The sequence below is a fragment of the Podarcis erhardii genome (assembly GCF_964252035.2).
Source record: "Podarcis erhardii genome assembly, chromosome: 6".
Classification (NCBI taxonomy): domain Eukaryota; kingdom Metazoa; phylum Chordata; class Lepidosauria; order Squamata; family Lacertidae; genus Podarcis; species Podarcis erhardii.
The window spans coordinates 77,521,750-77,538,420 of record NC_138510.1 but is presented as its reverse complement, the minus strand read 5'-3'; the positions used below and the strand labels follow the sequence as shown (position 1 = coordinate 77,538,420).

General features: G+C 40.1%; 1 protein-coding gene across 5 annotated transcripts in view; it reads left to right on the top strand.

Moving 5' to 3' along the window:
• FNBP1L (formin binding protein 1 like) overlaps window positions 1–16,671 on the top strand; it is a 75,817-nt gene that overhangs the window by 50,786 nt on the left and 8,360 nt on the right. For 4 of the 5 annotated variants that reach the window (XM_081865984.1, XM_081865985.1, XM_081865986.1 and 1 more), the window contains 4 exons: window positions 331–534; window positions 14,842–14,951; window positions 15,207–15,339; window positions 16,181–16,275. In XM_081865984.1, the coding sequence (XP_081722110.1) occupies window positions 331–534; window positions 14,842–14,951; window positions 15,207–15,339; window positions 16,181–16,275 (542 nt within the window). Of the gene's footprint in view, window positions 1–330; window positions 535–1,981; window positions 2,141–9,250; window positions 9,266–14,841; window positions 14,952–15,206; window positions 15,340–16,180; window positions 16,276–16,671 lie in introns of all 5 variants that reach the window. The other variant, XM_081865988.1, reaches the window with a different exon arrangement.

Sequence of the window (16,671 nt, the reverse complement as noted above, 5' to 3'; positions counted from 1 at the left end):
AAGAATGGACCTCCGGAATGAATTAAGTTCGTAACCAGGGGTACCACTGTATATACAAAAGTTTCATTTCGGATGTGATGGGATGTGGAGGAGCGGGATGCTCAGGGCACAAGCATTGTTTGTTCTCTCTGCAAATGCCCTATAGATGGTAGTCTGCAATTTCCCCTCTGTAAACGGACTTAATTCTTTCTAGAAGATCAGTAATTTCTCCTGCTGTTTTAAGTTACTCATTTTTCATCTGCTGCATTGGTAATAATATCATTTCAGTTAAGCCATCAGCTCTCTTGAGTAATCATTTTTTTTAATAAACATTGCATCTCTCCCATCAAGGACTCTCAAATAGTAATAGACTCCTTCAAGTCTGGTTTTGAACCTCCTGGAGACTTTCCATTTGAAGATTACAGTCAGCACATTTACAGGACTGTTTCTGATGGAACAATCAGTACACCAAAGCAAGAAGGGGTGAAAATCGATGCAAAAACCACCGTGGGCAAGGCTAAGGGCAAGCTGTGGCTTTTTGGAAAGAAACCAAAGGTACAACTTTTAAAATATATTTCACATGAGAACACACTCAGGATTTGTGGTTAAGGGATCAAATGCAGTCCTTTGGATCAAAATAATGTCGTTTTGACCTTATATAATTTTGAAAGACAGTTTGCATTGCCCCAACTGTCCATTTAGGAACTTGGTTTTGGTATTATATGTCTGTTTTGCTCCACCTCAGCTATAGTATTCTAGTAGCACAGGAAACCAGTACAACTAGGGTAGCAAAATGCCGCACAGTAACTTAGCTGCTGGCTTTGCTGGAGCAATTACAACAGTAGTTAGTGACCAGGAACTGCAAACTCCTGGTAACATGTCCCACCAATACTCAAACGCAGGTCTTGCGAAGAAGCCTGCTGCAACTATTTTGACCAGTAATAGCATCCTCTGTGGCTTGTGTATCCTCTGTATATGTTGGAGTTTTGCTATTGTGTTGAAACTGGAGGGAGATCAGATCAGTTGATTCTGATGGGTATGTCAATCATCTCTTTAATATCAGAGATTCAGCCGCCTTCTGGCTGTGGTCCATTTAATTGTTTTAGGTACTGGAGGAACTTGCATCCTGCCTGTAATGTGCAATTTTAGAAACTGATGTTTCCGTTCGAAGTGCATGGTTTTGGCAGGTCAGTTTAAAGATATTCAAAGGCACTTGAAGGTTAAAGCAAAGCAGGTGATATATTGCTTTGGACATAATGAAAGAATAATGATGTGAAGGCAAGTTGCACCTTACCTTTGCAGAAGTTCTTAGTATAGAGAGCAACAAATAACATAAGCAATATTCTTTTTTAAAAACAGCACTAATTAAAATTTCATGCAGTGTGTGGAAAAATTGTGTAGAACACATGAGAATGGAATAACCTTCCTTTTCCAGCTGTGCAGTACATCTCCATTACCTTATGAATGCCATTCCTTAAGTCTTCCTTTCTGCCCATACGATTTGAGGATGTAAGAATTTTAACATTCGAACACTTAGAATAAATTTTACTGGGGTGCTTTTTTTTCGTAGGGGATATGTTTTTATTCTTTCAAAAAGTTCCTAGATGTAAAACAAATAAATCTAAAGCCTGTTATCTTTCAGCAATGTGTGTTACCTGAAGGGTGGTTCTTGGTGTTGTTTCGAAACTCGCATGTAAAAGGACATTTTAAACCATTTTAACATCGTAACTAAATATTCTCCCTCTCTTACTTTTTAATTTTCTTACTGTGTTGTATATTTCTGATGGTGAAAACAGCAGAGAGCCTTGTGACACCTTAAAGACCCAACACATTTGTTATGCCGTCAGCTTTCTGATTATAATATCTGATGGTGGCTGTTATGGGGTGGGGGGAGGGCGGCTGGGACCGATGGTCTGCTTCTGTATTGAAAGGGGGGGGGGGAGAGACAGAATTTTCAGTTCAATGTTTGCCTTATCTGTTCCTTTCTTTATTTCCGCATCAGCCGCAGTCCCCTCCCCTTACCCCTACTAGTTTATACACGTCCAGTACTTCTAATGGTTCCCAGTATCCCTTATGCTCGATTGAACAAGTCCATTATTGCATGAGTGAGATAAAAACAGGGAAGCCCAGAATTTCTTCTTTCAGAAGCCTCAAAAGAGGGGTAAGTTTTATGACGGGTTTTAGGTGCATGATAGTGCTATGAGCAGTGTGCTTGTGGTGTGTGGCTTTTCCCAGTCTTCTCCACCCTCATCATAAGGCTGAAGATCCTATCAGAGGTCATTGTGCTTTGTAGCTCTTTGTTCAGAATAGCTGGCTCTTCGAAGGGTGCTGGGTCCGTGTTCTCACAATTTTCTCATTCGCAGCCATGAGTGTGTTTAATGCATAATATGTTTGGGGGAAGGAGAAGCCAGGCCATTTTAAAGAACAGAACAATAATTAGTTTGGTCTTTTTTCTAATGATAATAATAATAATTTTATTATTTACACCCCTCCCATCTGTCAGGGTTTCCCCAGCCACTCTGGGCGGCTTACAGCTTGTCTAAAAACGTCAAGTGTTAAAAGCCTCCTGATATAGGGCTGCCTTCTAACATCGGTACGTGGATTTCATCAACACATTGTCAATTTATTTGCAAGCTGCCAATTCCAGAAAAAGCACACACTATAAGAGCAGCTTACAATTGGATGAAGAGCAACAGCGTATCACAAAATCAACATTCGCAGTCACAGTTTCATAATGATAGTGATAATTAACACTACCTAGCAAATATATTGGTGTAAGTTTTAATCTTTTTTTAAACCAGAAATAATAATAAAAATTAAATAAATAACAAAAAGCATATACAGACCACAAATGTAACAGCGTTATTCCTCTCTCAGCAAAACCAGTAAGGGGCCAGATGAACTTTGAAAAGTTTCATTCTGTTCCTAAATGCCACAGCCATTAACTGCTAAATCCACTAAAAGGTAGCTCGGACCTTTTGAAATTTCTATAATATTTGTTCTTTCTTGTAGTGCGTGCAGCAGAGCTCAGGCGCAAGGCAGAACCACAGGGTTATTTTTCCTTATCTTTTATGAACTGGCCCCCTAGTGGGCATTTGAGTTCAGTTCTTTCCTAGTCAACATTCTGCACATGCACCCACTGACAATGCCCCATTATCAGAGCATATGGTTGTTGTTTTTTTAAAAAAAGGATGTTAGTAAATGGCTCAAACTGTTAATTTAACCAGTATGTTAAGGCATCTTCTGCAAGTCTCTGCAGGCCGTTTTGTCTCGTAGATGACAGATTGCATCGGCCGACTTAAAACACAGTTTATTGGGGAAAGTATTTTAGAAAAGTAAGCCAGTTTAACTGATAGGAGTACATATACCTAAAATGGTTTTTTTAAAAATTTATTTCAATGTAGTATGATTTTTCATGCAATGTACTTTGACTCAAAACATTTAATTTAGATTTCTTTTCTTGGGGGCTTTGGGTGGTTTTCGTTGGTTTTGTTTTTGGTTAAACTGCATTCCATTCCTGGATAACTGCTAAATGCCACTTTTTGAGAAGAATCAAGGAAGTATACTTAACTAATTTATACTGGCATAATCTGCAAAGTAGCATTTGTTCTAGGGATCAAGTGACTGCCAAACATTGATGATTATGTCACGATAAATGAACCAGCAGTAACTCCTTAGGTCTATAAAATACAGTCTTTTGTATATGAGAAATTGATTTTTTTGGCTGTTGATAACCAGAAGCTGAATGCATTTGCCAATATACAAATATGCCAATATAAATTATAATTAGGAAAAATCACACCAATTTGATTGCAGTTTAATACTTTATACCAGTCTTAGCTGGGGCATGTTGTTCTAGAGAAGCAGATCATAGTCCATAGATATCCTAAGCAATGCCAGTTAATGATTAGAGGAGTTCTCTCTGTTATGGGAAGGCAGTTCCTTAACTTGTGGATTTTAAGTTGGAGCACCACAGCATGGTAACTTCTCTTTTCAGCAGTTTGATCTGTGCTCCTAAAGATTTTAACTCTACACCCCAGAATTCTTAATTCTGCATTTGCAATATATTCCCTTTATCAGGAAGTTTTAAATGTTTGATGCTTTATGATGTTTTATATATTCTGCAAGCCGGCCAGAGTGGCTGGGGAAACCCAGCCAGATGGACGGGGTATTAAAAAATTAATATTACAATTATTATTATTGCAAAAATTGAGTTGCTTATATTTTATTACATTTCCATACCTTGTTATGTGCTCAAAATTCAGAGTTTTGGATACGTTTTTGGTAAGGGAGAAAGTAATTTTGGCAAGGGTTATTTTTGTTGGTAAGGAAGAAGTGGAGACAGCTGGAGTTAATATGTTTTCAGGGTGTCCTCACAATCCATGGAACTGGATATTTAGCCAGATTCTGCACTAATATTAGATCTTATGCTCAAATTGCACATCCATAGACATGCAAATGCGCACAGGCCAAGCCATGCTCAGGACACAGAACATGTGTTCATGATCAGGACCATTCTTAGCATAATAACTTGTTAGCACAGTAGCAGAATCTGATCCTCAATGAGCTGCTTTGGAAGTTGGCTGAAAATGCTCCTGTTGCACTTGTTCTTCCTTTCTCCTATCGATTGATCCTGCTGGATATATTTGCAATTATGTGTTACTATTTCTTCATTATAGACGAGGAAGTGGCTACCAATTCTTTTTAGCATAGTCATGGAAAATTAAAAGGTGATGGGATTGAAATTACCGTATTTTTTGCTGTATAAGACTCACTTTTTCCCTCCTAAAAAGTAAGGAGAAATGTGTGTGCGTCTTATGGAGCGAATGCAGGCTGTGCAGCTATCCCAGAAGCCAGAACAGCAAGAGGGATTGCTGCTTTCATTGCGCAGTGATCCCTCTTGCTGTTCTGGCTTCTGGGATTCAGAATATTTTTTTTTCTTGTTTTCCGCCTCCAAAAACTAGGTGCGTCTTGTGGTCTGGTGCGTCTTATAGAGCGAAAAATACGGTAAATTTCATTTCAACATTTTCTCATCGCGTTGTAAATTTGATCAAATTACTACCAGCAGTTACTAGCCTGTCACGTTGCATCCCTTGAAATACGCAACCAAATCTTTTTTTCCTTTGGTTTAAAGGAACAAGTTCAGGCCAGAGGTGCCTTGTGAAGTGCACACGTATTAACTCTCACTAGTTCCCTGCCAGAATCTGCAAATAGAGATTTTGGTGTGAATGCTATTGGCTGGAAAATCTTATAGGGAAAAACAAGTAGACCTGGAGACCATTTGTAATTTAGCTGACCTCTTACAAAATCCCTGGAATTTCGGGGTGTGACTGAGCACATATAGAAAACCCAAGGTTCAATCCTTAGGGATTTCTAGCTAAGAACTTTTTTTCTACAGCTCCAGTGGATTCGAATTAAAAGAAAGGAGATTCCAACTAAACATTAGGACGGATTTTCTGACAATGAGAGCTGCTTGACAGTCGAATGGACTCCATCAGAAGGTGGCTGACTCTCCTTCCTTTGAGGTTTTTAAGCAGAGGTTCAGTAGCCATCTATCACAGATGAGAGTCCTGCATTTCAGGGGATTGTTTCTATTCTCGATAGGTGCCTGCTACGCCATGCTCACTAGTCTTTAAAATTCCCATAAGCAAGCCTGCTGTTTGGCGATAATTAAAATGGGATTAGATTAGTTCTTCATGTAAGGCTATTGTCTTGAACCAATGGCCCCACCTCACACGTAGAGCACCAGTTTGTGAGGGGTGGAGCCCTGCTACCTTCCGGTGACTTGTAATATCTGAGCAGGTATAAAAGAGGTTCCTTGATATAGAAGAGCATAAATAGGCACTGCATGTTAAACAGAAGATGTTATCATGCAAGATGTGTACTGTGTTCCAGCTATTTCTCTTGGTGTAATTTACTATTCATGCTATATAAGCAAAATAATGGATGGAAAGCTTCTGTTCATTCCTTGCTCTTGCTACCATATGTGCCCTCCAAAAAGCCTCTCTTAGGGGATCAGGCATCAGGCTTCTACAAGGGGAAGTGGGGAGGATAATTGCTGCAATTTGGTCTTGATTTCCTGTCACTTCTTCCTCGCACCCCAACTCCATGCCTTGCCTACGATATTTAAGATGCTCTTCCAAACTTCCAGTGAGACCTTACTGCAGGAGGAAGAAGAGGGTGGGATACTTTCGTTCTAGGACCTTTCTTAAGTTATCTTAGGATCCAATCCATAGTTTTGCTGGTAGGGGCTAAATTTGTCAAAGCCTCCCAATCAATCAATCAATCAATCAATCAATCAATCTTTATTACGGTCAGAGACCAGACAGCAAAGCCCCCCACTTTCTAGTACATTAGTGTTTTAACAGGCTTTTTAAAAGGAAAAAGAAAAATATTAGTAGAAGTCAAGAGTGAAATGGTTTATGGATAACCTGAGAAGCAAAATATTTCAACTTCTTCTGCCTGCATAAAATATTACTCAAGACGCTGGAACATCATAAACTCTTAAACGGCTCTCTGCTTCATCCATCAGGAGTCCCATCCAGCAGCAGCTGGGCATACAGAAAAGAAATAAAAACTAATGAAATCTTCATGGGCATTTAAGTCTGAATTGTTGACATTGTCCATCCAAATGTAATAATAAATACAGCTGTATGCCTTGTTTTTTATTTAATACAAAAGAGCAGAGGGAAATGTAGCAGATGTCATTTGGTAGAAATCACGACATGACACACAAAGCTAGATATGATGGATAAATATTTTTATTGTTTGTTTATTACTTTTTTTAAAGGAAAATTTCCAAATGTTTACACACGGGACCTTTTAGTGCTTCAGTTTGCCAGTGAGACAAAAAATACTGCAAGTGTTGGTTTGGATATTGGCCCCAGTTGTGAGCTATTTTTATTTGGAACTTAATAATTCTCTCTCTCCCTCCTTCCCTCCCTCCCTCTCTCTCTCTCTCTCTCTCTCTCTCACACACACACACACACACACAAACACACACACACAGGATCCCATAATTGACCCAAGTTGTAGCCAGATGAACAAATCGTGTGCTTGATTTCTGTTACCTTTCTACCCTTTGGGGGAGGGGAAAAAACTAGAAATTGGGCAGATCACACATTTCTATGCACAAAGCTACTCCTTTTCTTCCCTCATCCTCATAAGATAATCACCAGATTCAGAAAACCAGTTTAAGTGTGCAGTCACGATGACTTTTTAAATGAGCAATCCTGTATACCACACAGCCAACCTATACCACAAGACTCAACTGTAATCATGGTGTGATACATGAACTTTCCTAATCACAGTGACTTAACATTTCATCTAGTTTTGCCAAGCAATAACTTCCAAGGATAATTGCTAGGATAGAGAGCAATCCCAGCTCATGTTTTCTACTGAGTCCTGGGATCCCAAGTCTAAAGATTTGTATCGGTGCATCACCTACAGCAGCAGTTGCAAAACTGGTAGCCTCCAGATGTTTTGGAGTACAGTTCTTATCAGCACCAGCCACTAAGGCCATCCTGCCTGGGGCTAATTATAGTCTGAGACATCTGGGAGGCACTAGATTGCCCTACAATGTTTAGTGCAGTTGGTCTACAGCTCTGCCATATGGTCATATTACGTGGTACACCCTCTTAGTCACAAAGCATGTAGTTGCTCCAAATTTTGAGACTGGGTTCCAATGTATATTTTGGGTGTGCCTTGGCTTATGCCTTTGTTGTGGCTTTCTTTCATTGCGGCACAAAAGGGTGCTGTTTTGGGGGGAAACCTCCAAATGCTGCTTGGATAGATAGAAGATATTGCACAGAATTTTGAGCCTTGGCTTTTCATCGCTCGGTATGGTCCAAAGCAGTTTTCACAATTGATTGTTTCACAGTTCCTTGTTCTAACCCATATTTCAAGCATCCTTAAATGGAGTCATTTATAAAACAAATCATTGGCATTTTCTGTTATCACATCATAATACAAGGTTGCTAATTAAGAACCTTAATAGGAAGGCTTTTCCCAGTGCAAAATTGGATACTGCCAGAATAAGATAAGATGCCATCTGTGTCTTTTTTAAAAAAGATATTGTGCCCCAGAATCAATCTGTGTATGTCTTTTTACCCTTTCCCCGTTTTTATTGGTGATTTAGAAATGATATGTTTCGTAACGCTTGAGTATATAATAAAGTATACACAGTCATATGTAAAATTATCGACTACAGTGGTACCTCGGGTTACATACACTTCAGGTTACACACTCCGCTAACCCAGAAATAGTGCTACAGATTAAGAACTTTGCTTCAGGATAAGAACAGAAATCGGGCTCCAGTGGTGCGGCGGCAGCAGGGGGACCCATTAGCTAAAGTGGTGCTTCAGGTTAAGAACAGTTTCAGGTTAAGAATGGACCTCCGGAACGAATTAAGTACTTAACCCGAGGTACCACTGTATTACTCTATAATAGCCTCCAGTAATAAATATTTTGATCTAGAATCACTTTGATTAGAAAGTGTTGAAGATTTTTCACATGGGCTTTTGGGAAATAGTCTTCCAGTTATTCAGTTGCAAAAGTGTTGTTTCCTCTAACTATTCATTTGAGCCTTACCGGTAACTTGAATCTGTTTTTGAGCAAGGATGATGGAAGTCCTCTGATTGCCTAAGAGGATGGACTTCTTTGGCCACGACATTTCTTTACATCAGCCGTATCCACCTTAGTGACAGTTGTGTTGGCTGGCCAGCTACTTGCCCAGAAAGATGAAACCTAACTGTGGAAACTAGGAAAAACCGGGTTTCAGAACATCATAAAGCGTTGCTGTTTTGCTCCCGGAGCTTCGCTAAACAAGACTCTGTTTACAGTAAACCAGGTCATTGCCATTGTCAAACGCTTCTGCTTTGTGTGGTGTTCCTGTGTGCTTTGTTGTCGTTTCCTTCAATGTAGAAATACGTTAAAGAAATAATAGTTCAACAAGATTATACTGTATTGCACCTTTTCAAGCCATAGGCCGTCATCCCATGGCTTGAATTGTGGCTGCTCTTCAATTCTGCAGTGCCTTAGACGATAGTTAAAATGTTGGGAACTTTATGGGGTTCTATTAATTAAGGTTAAAATATCACACACAAAATCTTACTTGGCATCAAGCCCCACTGGGGATTATTCCCAAATGAATATGCAAAGGATTGGGCTGTAAAAGATGCAGATATATATATATATATAAATCTTCCTAAATAATGCTTGGTAGCATGAAAATAATACCCTGTTTCTTTCTGTTTTCAACTGTACCGGTCAGTGGTCTGTGAAGACGGTAAGGCCTGTGTGCTGTAAACTTCGTAACAACAGCATGAAAGTAGCTTATTGAAATCGTGTCCATCTCATAGTTGCTTTGAGTGAATTGGTATTCAGATGCGTATTCTTAGTCACTCTTTGTCTCATTATCCATTTGTGCTTGGTGTGAACAAAATAGACTCCTGGCATTGCACAGAGGAAAGGAATTCAACCAATAGGCAAGGATGTACTCCTGTTTTGCCTCCATAAAATGAGAGTGATACCTACTCAATCCAGAGCTTTCTTTTCCTACAAGGTGCTTGTGAATGAGACCTACAAGGGAGTCAGTCCTGTGCATGCCTGGAGCTATACTATCTGAGTCTTATATTTTAAAAACATTTCATTTAGTCCATAACTGATAACCATGGTAGTTATCGCAATACCGTTCCTGAAAGTCTTTGTTGAAGACAGCAGAACCTGACCCCCCCCCCACTTAACACATTCTCTTACACATGCAAAGTAGATGGATTTTCATGGTCAGGTAATAACAAATAAATGTGCTAAGCGGTCATCTTCTGAGTAGACCCACTGACTTAACTTAAATCCATGGCCAGGTAGTAACAAATGAATGTGCTAAGCGGTCATCTTCTGCGTAGACCCACTGACTTAACTTAAATCCATGGATTTCAACAGCCATACTCTATTGTGGCTTAGCCAGATACTATTATTAGGACTTGGTCAAAACTGCTGTTGAAAACTTTTAGCCAATGATGGTGGTGGTTTATTTAAAATGAAGTCGCCTGGCTGTTTACAACAATCACTGCTATTTAACAATAAATGAAAATAAAGTAATTCAATAGATTAAAATTATTCTGATTAGCGTAAAAAGGCAAACTTTTCTTCTGAGCTTAAGTTGTATTGATCACAGGAGAAATATGCCTCAAAGCTTTCCTAGTTTCTCTGATGTGTATTGTTCATTGATCATACTTTTACATAACTTCTTTATCCTTATTTTATATAACTAAATTCTACAACTTAGTTAAGTGTTCACAATAGGTGTGGCAGACAGAATCTGGAGAGGAGGATTCGAGATAATCTGTTTCCTTTGGTAAAGGAGGCATGAAACATAAATAAGATGCCTATATTTATCCCAGTACTTAATATTTACATATAGATTCATATTTTTAATTGTGTTCAGTACAAAATAATTTCTGTGGCAGGAAGCTGGTGTTAAATTTTGCTCCTTTATTGCAGACAGTTCCATTTTATTTCAAATAAGGTTTGAAGGTAGAATTATGGCAAAAGTACAATGGAAATGAACAGTTAAGGGGTTAAGTTCCATTGATTCTCATGGAAATTAGAAATGCCTATTTTTTGCGAGATTGTTTCCATAGTTTCTCCTTTGTGTATATTGAGTGAGGCCTTTATTATGCTTAAAAATAAAAGACAATTATGTGAGAGCAAACTTACCTCTTATAAACCTCTTATAAACTACCTTGAATGACACAAACCTAAAATCCCCAATGCAGCTCATTGTTCTTAATTAGAACAACTTAATATAATACACAATGCATGATAATTTTATGGTTTTGCATTTAAAATCATGATTTATGTAGGAGCTGTTTAGCACAAGTTCAACACACAGAGCAATGCTTTTAAAAGGAAGGCTTACAACTCTGCTGAAAAGGAGATTAGTATGAGATTTTGGAGGGAAATTAACTTAATAGGCCTTATTGTTTTACAGCCCTTTGAAACAGATTCTCTGAGCAGATGGCAAACCGTAAACACAAACAGACTTTTGAATTCTTGTTTAGCTTTTAATTACTGGTTGGTGCTATAGTTAACTTATTAAATGTGCTCAAGTAGGTGGATTTGTGAGCCTTTTCATTGAAACACCCTGTTTGTAGCTCAGAACTTGTTAATTATAGTCCAAACCAACTAATGTTGGATGTAGTAGGAACTTTTTGCATTGACTTTGGTGGAAGCAACTTTACAAGACTTCGGTAAATTGGAGGTAAATCGTCACATTTGCTTCTGAGCATGTCTGCATTGATATTTGGCAGATTTTAGCAAGAGAAATCTTAGTTGGCCTATTCAGTGCTTTCTTCTTCTAGAAAAATAGGTGCTGGTACGCACTATGAAATTGTTACAGTAAGTTCCACACTTTTTAACAACAAAAAGTGGTGCCAGTACTGCGAATCCTTGAGTACCCCCTGGAAAAACAAACAAGCACGATGGGCCTATTTCTAGTGAATATCAGTAATAATTCTTAGCTGTATTCTGAACCAAGTGGTAAAGGGAATAAGTTAACTTCTGATCCATCAGACTTTCATGTAGACTTCATGCTGCTTTTGATATATCCTGTGGTTAGAGGATAGAGGGAATAAACTTAGATATAGTATGAAGATGCCGTGATGGCTACCACAAGATGTAGCGATGGGTATCAACTTAGATGGCTTTGAAAGGATTAGAGAAATCTATGGATGGCAAACTGCCAGTGGATGGCTGAGCACTGCCTCTCATCTTGGAGATGGGATGCCAGTTATTGGGGAGAGTCTTCAAAGGAAGCTCAAAGTGGCAAAGCAGCTTCTCTCTCCTCCAGATTTCAGCGTGATGGAAGAGAACTTCTGGGAGGTTGGCCTGTCGCCACAGCGAGCTTGGAGAATGGAACTGTGGAGCGTTCTCAACAGGATAAAGAGTTGCGTGCAACTGGGAAACCCAATAATGTATTCTGCTGTTTCTAAATTGCAGAGCACTTTGTTGTCACCATGTTTGCCTATTTTAACGCCATTGGAAATGAGTTAAACCACAGCTTGGCAAAACGGACTTAAGAAATGGAGTATTATAGGCTTGGTTCTGCTACAAGGCCTGCTTCCCTCCTTGCAGCCTCTCCCCGGCGCTGATTTTCCCTCCCTTATCATCACAATTCCCTGGCAAAGAGATTAACAATCATTACTGCTAACCAGGATTTCCCTTAAGTCAGGTGCCCATTTTAAAACTGACATTTCAGATCCCCTGGGTTAAGCAGTGCTGAAAAGTTTTAACTTGGGTGCCAGTTAACTTTTTAGCCGCTATTCAGGTGAAAGGGAACTTGCTCTCACTGGGGAGGAAAGCCTCAGGGTGGCTTCCAGTTAGCAGGGAGCCAGCACTTCATCTGTGCAAAGGAAATGCATTTTTTTAAAAAATGTATGTTGTGGCAAAAGGTTTAATGAATCCAAGCCACCTCTAGGAATGATTTCTCCTCCCAAAGAATTTTCAGAATTTGAATAGATCTATGGGATAACTACCCTGAGACAGCCATCCCTGCACTTAATGTGCACAGTTCAGGGATGTTTTCAGATCTGTTTAATAAGATTTTGGTTAAACCTCCGGGTATGCAATGTAAGCCACTTAATAACATCCCTGTTGCTAGTGCTTTGTTGTTGTTGTTGTTTAGTTGTTGAGTCGTGTCTGACTCTTTGTGACCCCATGGACCAGAGCATGCCAGGCACTCCTGTCTTCCACTGCCTCCCGCAGTTTGGTCAAACTCATGTTAGTAGCTTTGAGGACACTGTCAAACCATCTCGTCCTCTGTCGTCCCCTTCTACTTGTGCCCTCCATCTTTCCCAACATCAGGGTCTTTTCCAGGGAGTCTTCTCTTCTCATGAGGTGGCCAAAGTATTGGAGTCTCAGCTTCAGGATCTGTCCTTCCAGTGAGCACTCAGGGCTGATTTCCTTAAGAATGGATACGTTTGATCTTCTTGCAGTCCATGGGACTCTCAAGAGTCTCCTCCAGCACCATAATTCAAAAGCATCAATTCTTCAGCGATCAGCCTTCTTTATGGTCCAGCTCTCACTTCCATACATCACTACAGTGGTACCTCAGGTTAAGAACTTTGATTCAGGATGAGAACAGAAATCACACAACAACAACGGGGCGGCGGGAGACCCCATTAGCTAAAGTGGTACCTCAGGTTAAGAACAGTTTCAGCTTAAGAATGGACCTCCAGAACAAATTAAGTTCTTAACCCGAGGTACCACTGTACTGGGGAAACCATAGCTTCAACTATACGGACCTTTGTCGGCAAGTTGATGTCTCTGCTTTTTAAGATGCTGTCTAGGTTTGTCATCGCTTTTCTCCCAAGAATCAGGCGTCATTTAATTTCATGACTGCTGTCACCATCTGCAGTGATCATGGAGCCCAAGAGAGTAAAATCTCTCACTGCCTCCATTTCTTCCCCTTCTATTTGCCAGGAGATGATGAGATGGAAGAACATTATTATGCCAGCTTTTAATACCTCTTTGGATATTCACAGTCTGTTTCCTCCCCACCCCCACCCATTGTTTTCCATCCCCAAGTTCCTTACGGGTTCTCTTAATGAAATTTTGCCTTCTCTCTGTGATGAGGCTGGCTTGACATTTAGAAGCCCATATAGATCGGTAGAAAATCTCCTGAACTGGAAATTTGGCAGCTCTAATAATGTTCAGATCCAATAATTTTGTGCTCTGCTAGTACTTTCGGGCACAAATAGTTTCATGTTGTCCCAGTAAGCTCCCTGTTGAGAATACCATGTTGGATATTTCTGGCATCGCTGCTCCTTATGACATTGATTACGTCACATTACTTGTTGGGAAAGGGGTTTCCGTGTTCCAGAAGTTCCTCCCTTCCTATTGGAAAAATTGGTGAATAATCTGTGGGGATCGTCTTCAGTGGTGGGGAGGAGCAATGTGAGTAAGCTTTATCAGGGTTTGAGGTTCTAGGGGAGCCTGGGCCGATTTAAGTTACTTTTTACGTGGTTATCAGCCATGTTTTACATCTCCTAATGCAGCTTCTTCATGATTTGGTTTTTTAAAAAACTACCCAAATTCACTGTAATTCCCAGTTTGGTTCTGACTGCCCTTTTTATTAACAATAGAAAATCCCAAGGCGATCTATGGAACTTGGCAATGAAAATGTTGCTCTGTTAAAATCTTAATAATTTGGAAATGTGTCTGTCAAAAATCATGTCAAGACTGAGAGTCTTGTCGCACTTCAGATTCATTGTGGCTTGTGATTTTGAGGGGTAGATGTCTTATCAGAAGCAGTAATGTTTGTTACAAGAGGCTAAACATGGCTACTTTTACCATAATTTACCCTAAACCTGTCTAGTCTTGCAACTGCTTGTTCCATAACGACCAGAGGTTTTCCAGCAGTGTCACCGATTGAGCCTACACTCCCCTCATTCAGGCATTTGAAATATTTTGCAGGGTCCCGCCCCCAAATTAAAGATCCCTTTTTCATTCTGGTTCACTAGTATATTTCCACACACACCCCTTCTGAGTCTATTGCCTCTGAAATGGATTTGCTTTCCCTTCAAGATTATTTAACACATGGAAGAACTGTTTATAATCTGTAACATCTTGAAAATCTCAGATTGAAGGGGGGGGGGGAGGAATCACAGGAATCAAGAAAATAATTCAGTCTGATGTGTGCATCTCCCCCCCCCCCCGCCGCCCTGGAGCTATGCTTTGCAGCATTGTGGTGTTTAAAAAAACAGTTCTTCCTCCAGTGAGGAAGTCCTGTTGGTTATGTGTGAGGTGCCAGCAGAAATGTAAGTAGCTGCACTTTCTGAGGGTTGTATTTTCACTTGGTTTCAGGGCCCTGCTCAAGAAGATTTCAGCCACCTGCCTCCAGAACAAAGGCGGAAAAAACTGCAGCAGCGAATTGATGAACTTAACAGAGAACTACAAAAAGAGACAGATCAGAAGTAATTTTGCTTTTCTGTTATTGTATCTTGACCTTATCTTTACTGCTCTTTTCCTAGGCATGGAGAGGTCTCTTCTGCAAACATCAATTTGTCTTTATTTTTCTCTGTTGTTCATGAGTCCTCTCAAACCCCATAGTTTTGGGGGTGTCCTGAGTGTTAAGAAATTGTACTGCTTTCTCTTCCTCCCTCCTCAGTTTCATTGTTGCAAGGAAAACAATTTTCTAATTCGATATACTTTTTTTTTTCTTTCTACAGAGATGCGCTCATCAAAATGAAAGATGTATACGAGAAAAACCCGCAAATGGGTGATCCGAGCAGTCTTCAGCCAAAGCTGGCTGAAACTATGAGCAACATGGACCGCCTTCGAATGGAAATTCACAAGAATGAGGTTAAAATCTATTAAGACATTTCGAAAGAAGGCTGGTATAAGATTTCAGATGCCTCTAGATAAGGAATCCTCCAAAAAATCCTGGTTGCTTTTGCACTCCATCCATTTACAACAACTGCCACTTTAAAGCCACCTGGCTTTAATGTTTCCAATTTAGTTAACAAGGAGAGATTTGTAAAAATCCTATGGCAGTCCTTGCCTGTACCTTTAGAGATGTTCGAGCCCTGAAACAAGAAGCATGTAGCTATTCTCTACAGAACCAAATAGCCGGAAGAGCACTGGTTTGAAAATATTTTTGCAGATTCAGTTTTTCTGTATCTGTGGTACCAGAGCTGACAAATCGTGCACTTATGGGTGTGGATTGGGAGACTTCCTGAACAGATGAGTGAGTTAAGAGAAACTGAAGAATTTTTAATATAGTACTGGCGGCGAGTGGTACTTGTATATACCCATCAACTGCCCCCCCCCCGGGACATCCCATTTTTTTCTTGCAAGAGGACAGCAGCCAAAATGGCCGCCACAATCTCCGGCTGCACTTTTTTCGGGCATGGCACCACAAAACGCACATTTTTTGGGTGCTCTGCCCCAAAAAGCCCTTTTGGGAGGAGCCACGAACTTGTATGGTCATGTGACTTTTGCAGGAGTGCAGCCCGGGAAGATGGTATCCCAGTTTTTGTGCCCCTTCATATTGCTTGTGGTGAATTTGGTAACTCACAGTTCCAGAATATTGCTTTAGAATACAAATCTGTTTTGAGAACAGTTAAGATGTGTGTTTGGTCTCTTAAGCATTTATTTTTCTACTGGTGCCAAATGATCTCTGTCTGTCTGTCTCTGTCTCAAGGCCTGGCTTACTGAAGTTGAAGGTAAAGTAGCAGCAAGAGGAGACCGTAGACACAGCAGTGATATCAACCACCTCGTAACCCAAGGACGAGAGAGGTCACTATATTTATCTTTTAAACTAAGTTCACTGTCTTTGCCACTGTCGTTTTCTAAAACATCAGTCACTGCATCCATCTAGAATTTGATTAAACAAAAAGTATTGCCTTTGCCCCCAGAACCTCCCCAAACCCTTTTCCACTTGGTTTTCTGCCCTCTTCCCTCTCTTTCCTTACTTCCCAGAGATCTAGCCCAGGGGCGGGGAGTTGGAGTCCAGCAATAGCTAGAGGTTGATGGGTTGCCCACCTCTCATCTAGGCACTGCAGTTGTAATTGCTGTGTTACACAAAAGCAATGTTTTTGTTGCTGGAGCTGAAAAGGGAAGGTGGAATTGCAGATAAATTAGGACTTCCTCTTCAAATCTTGTCTTCACCTCTCATGTAACTCTGTGTGTGTG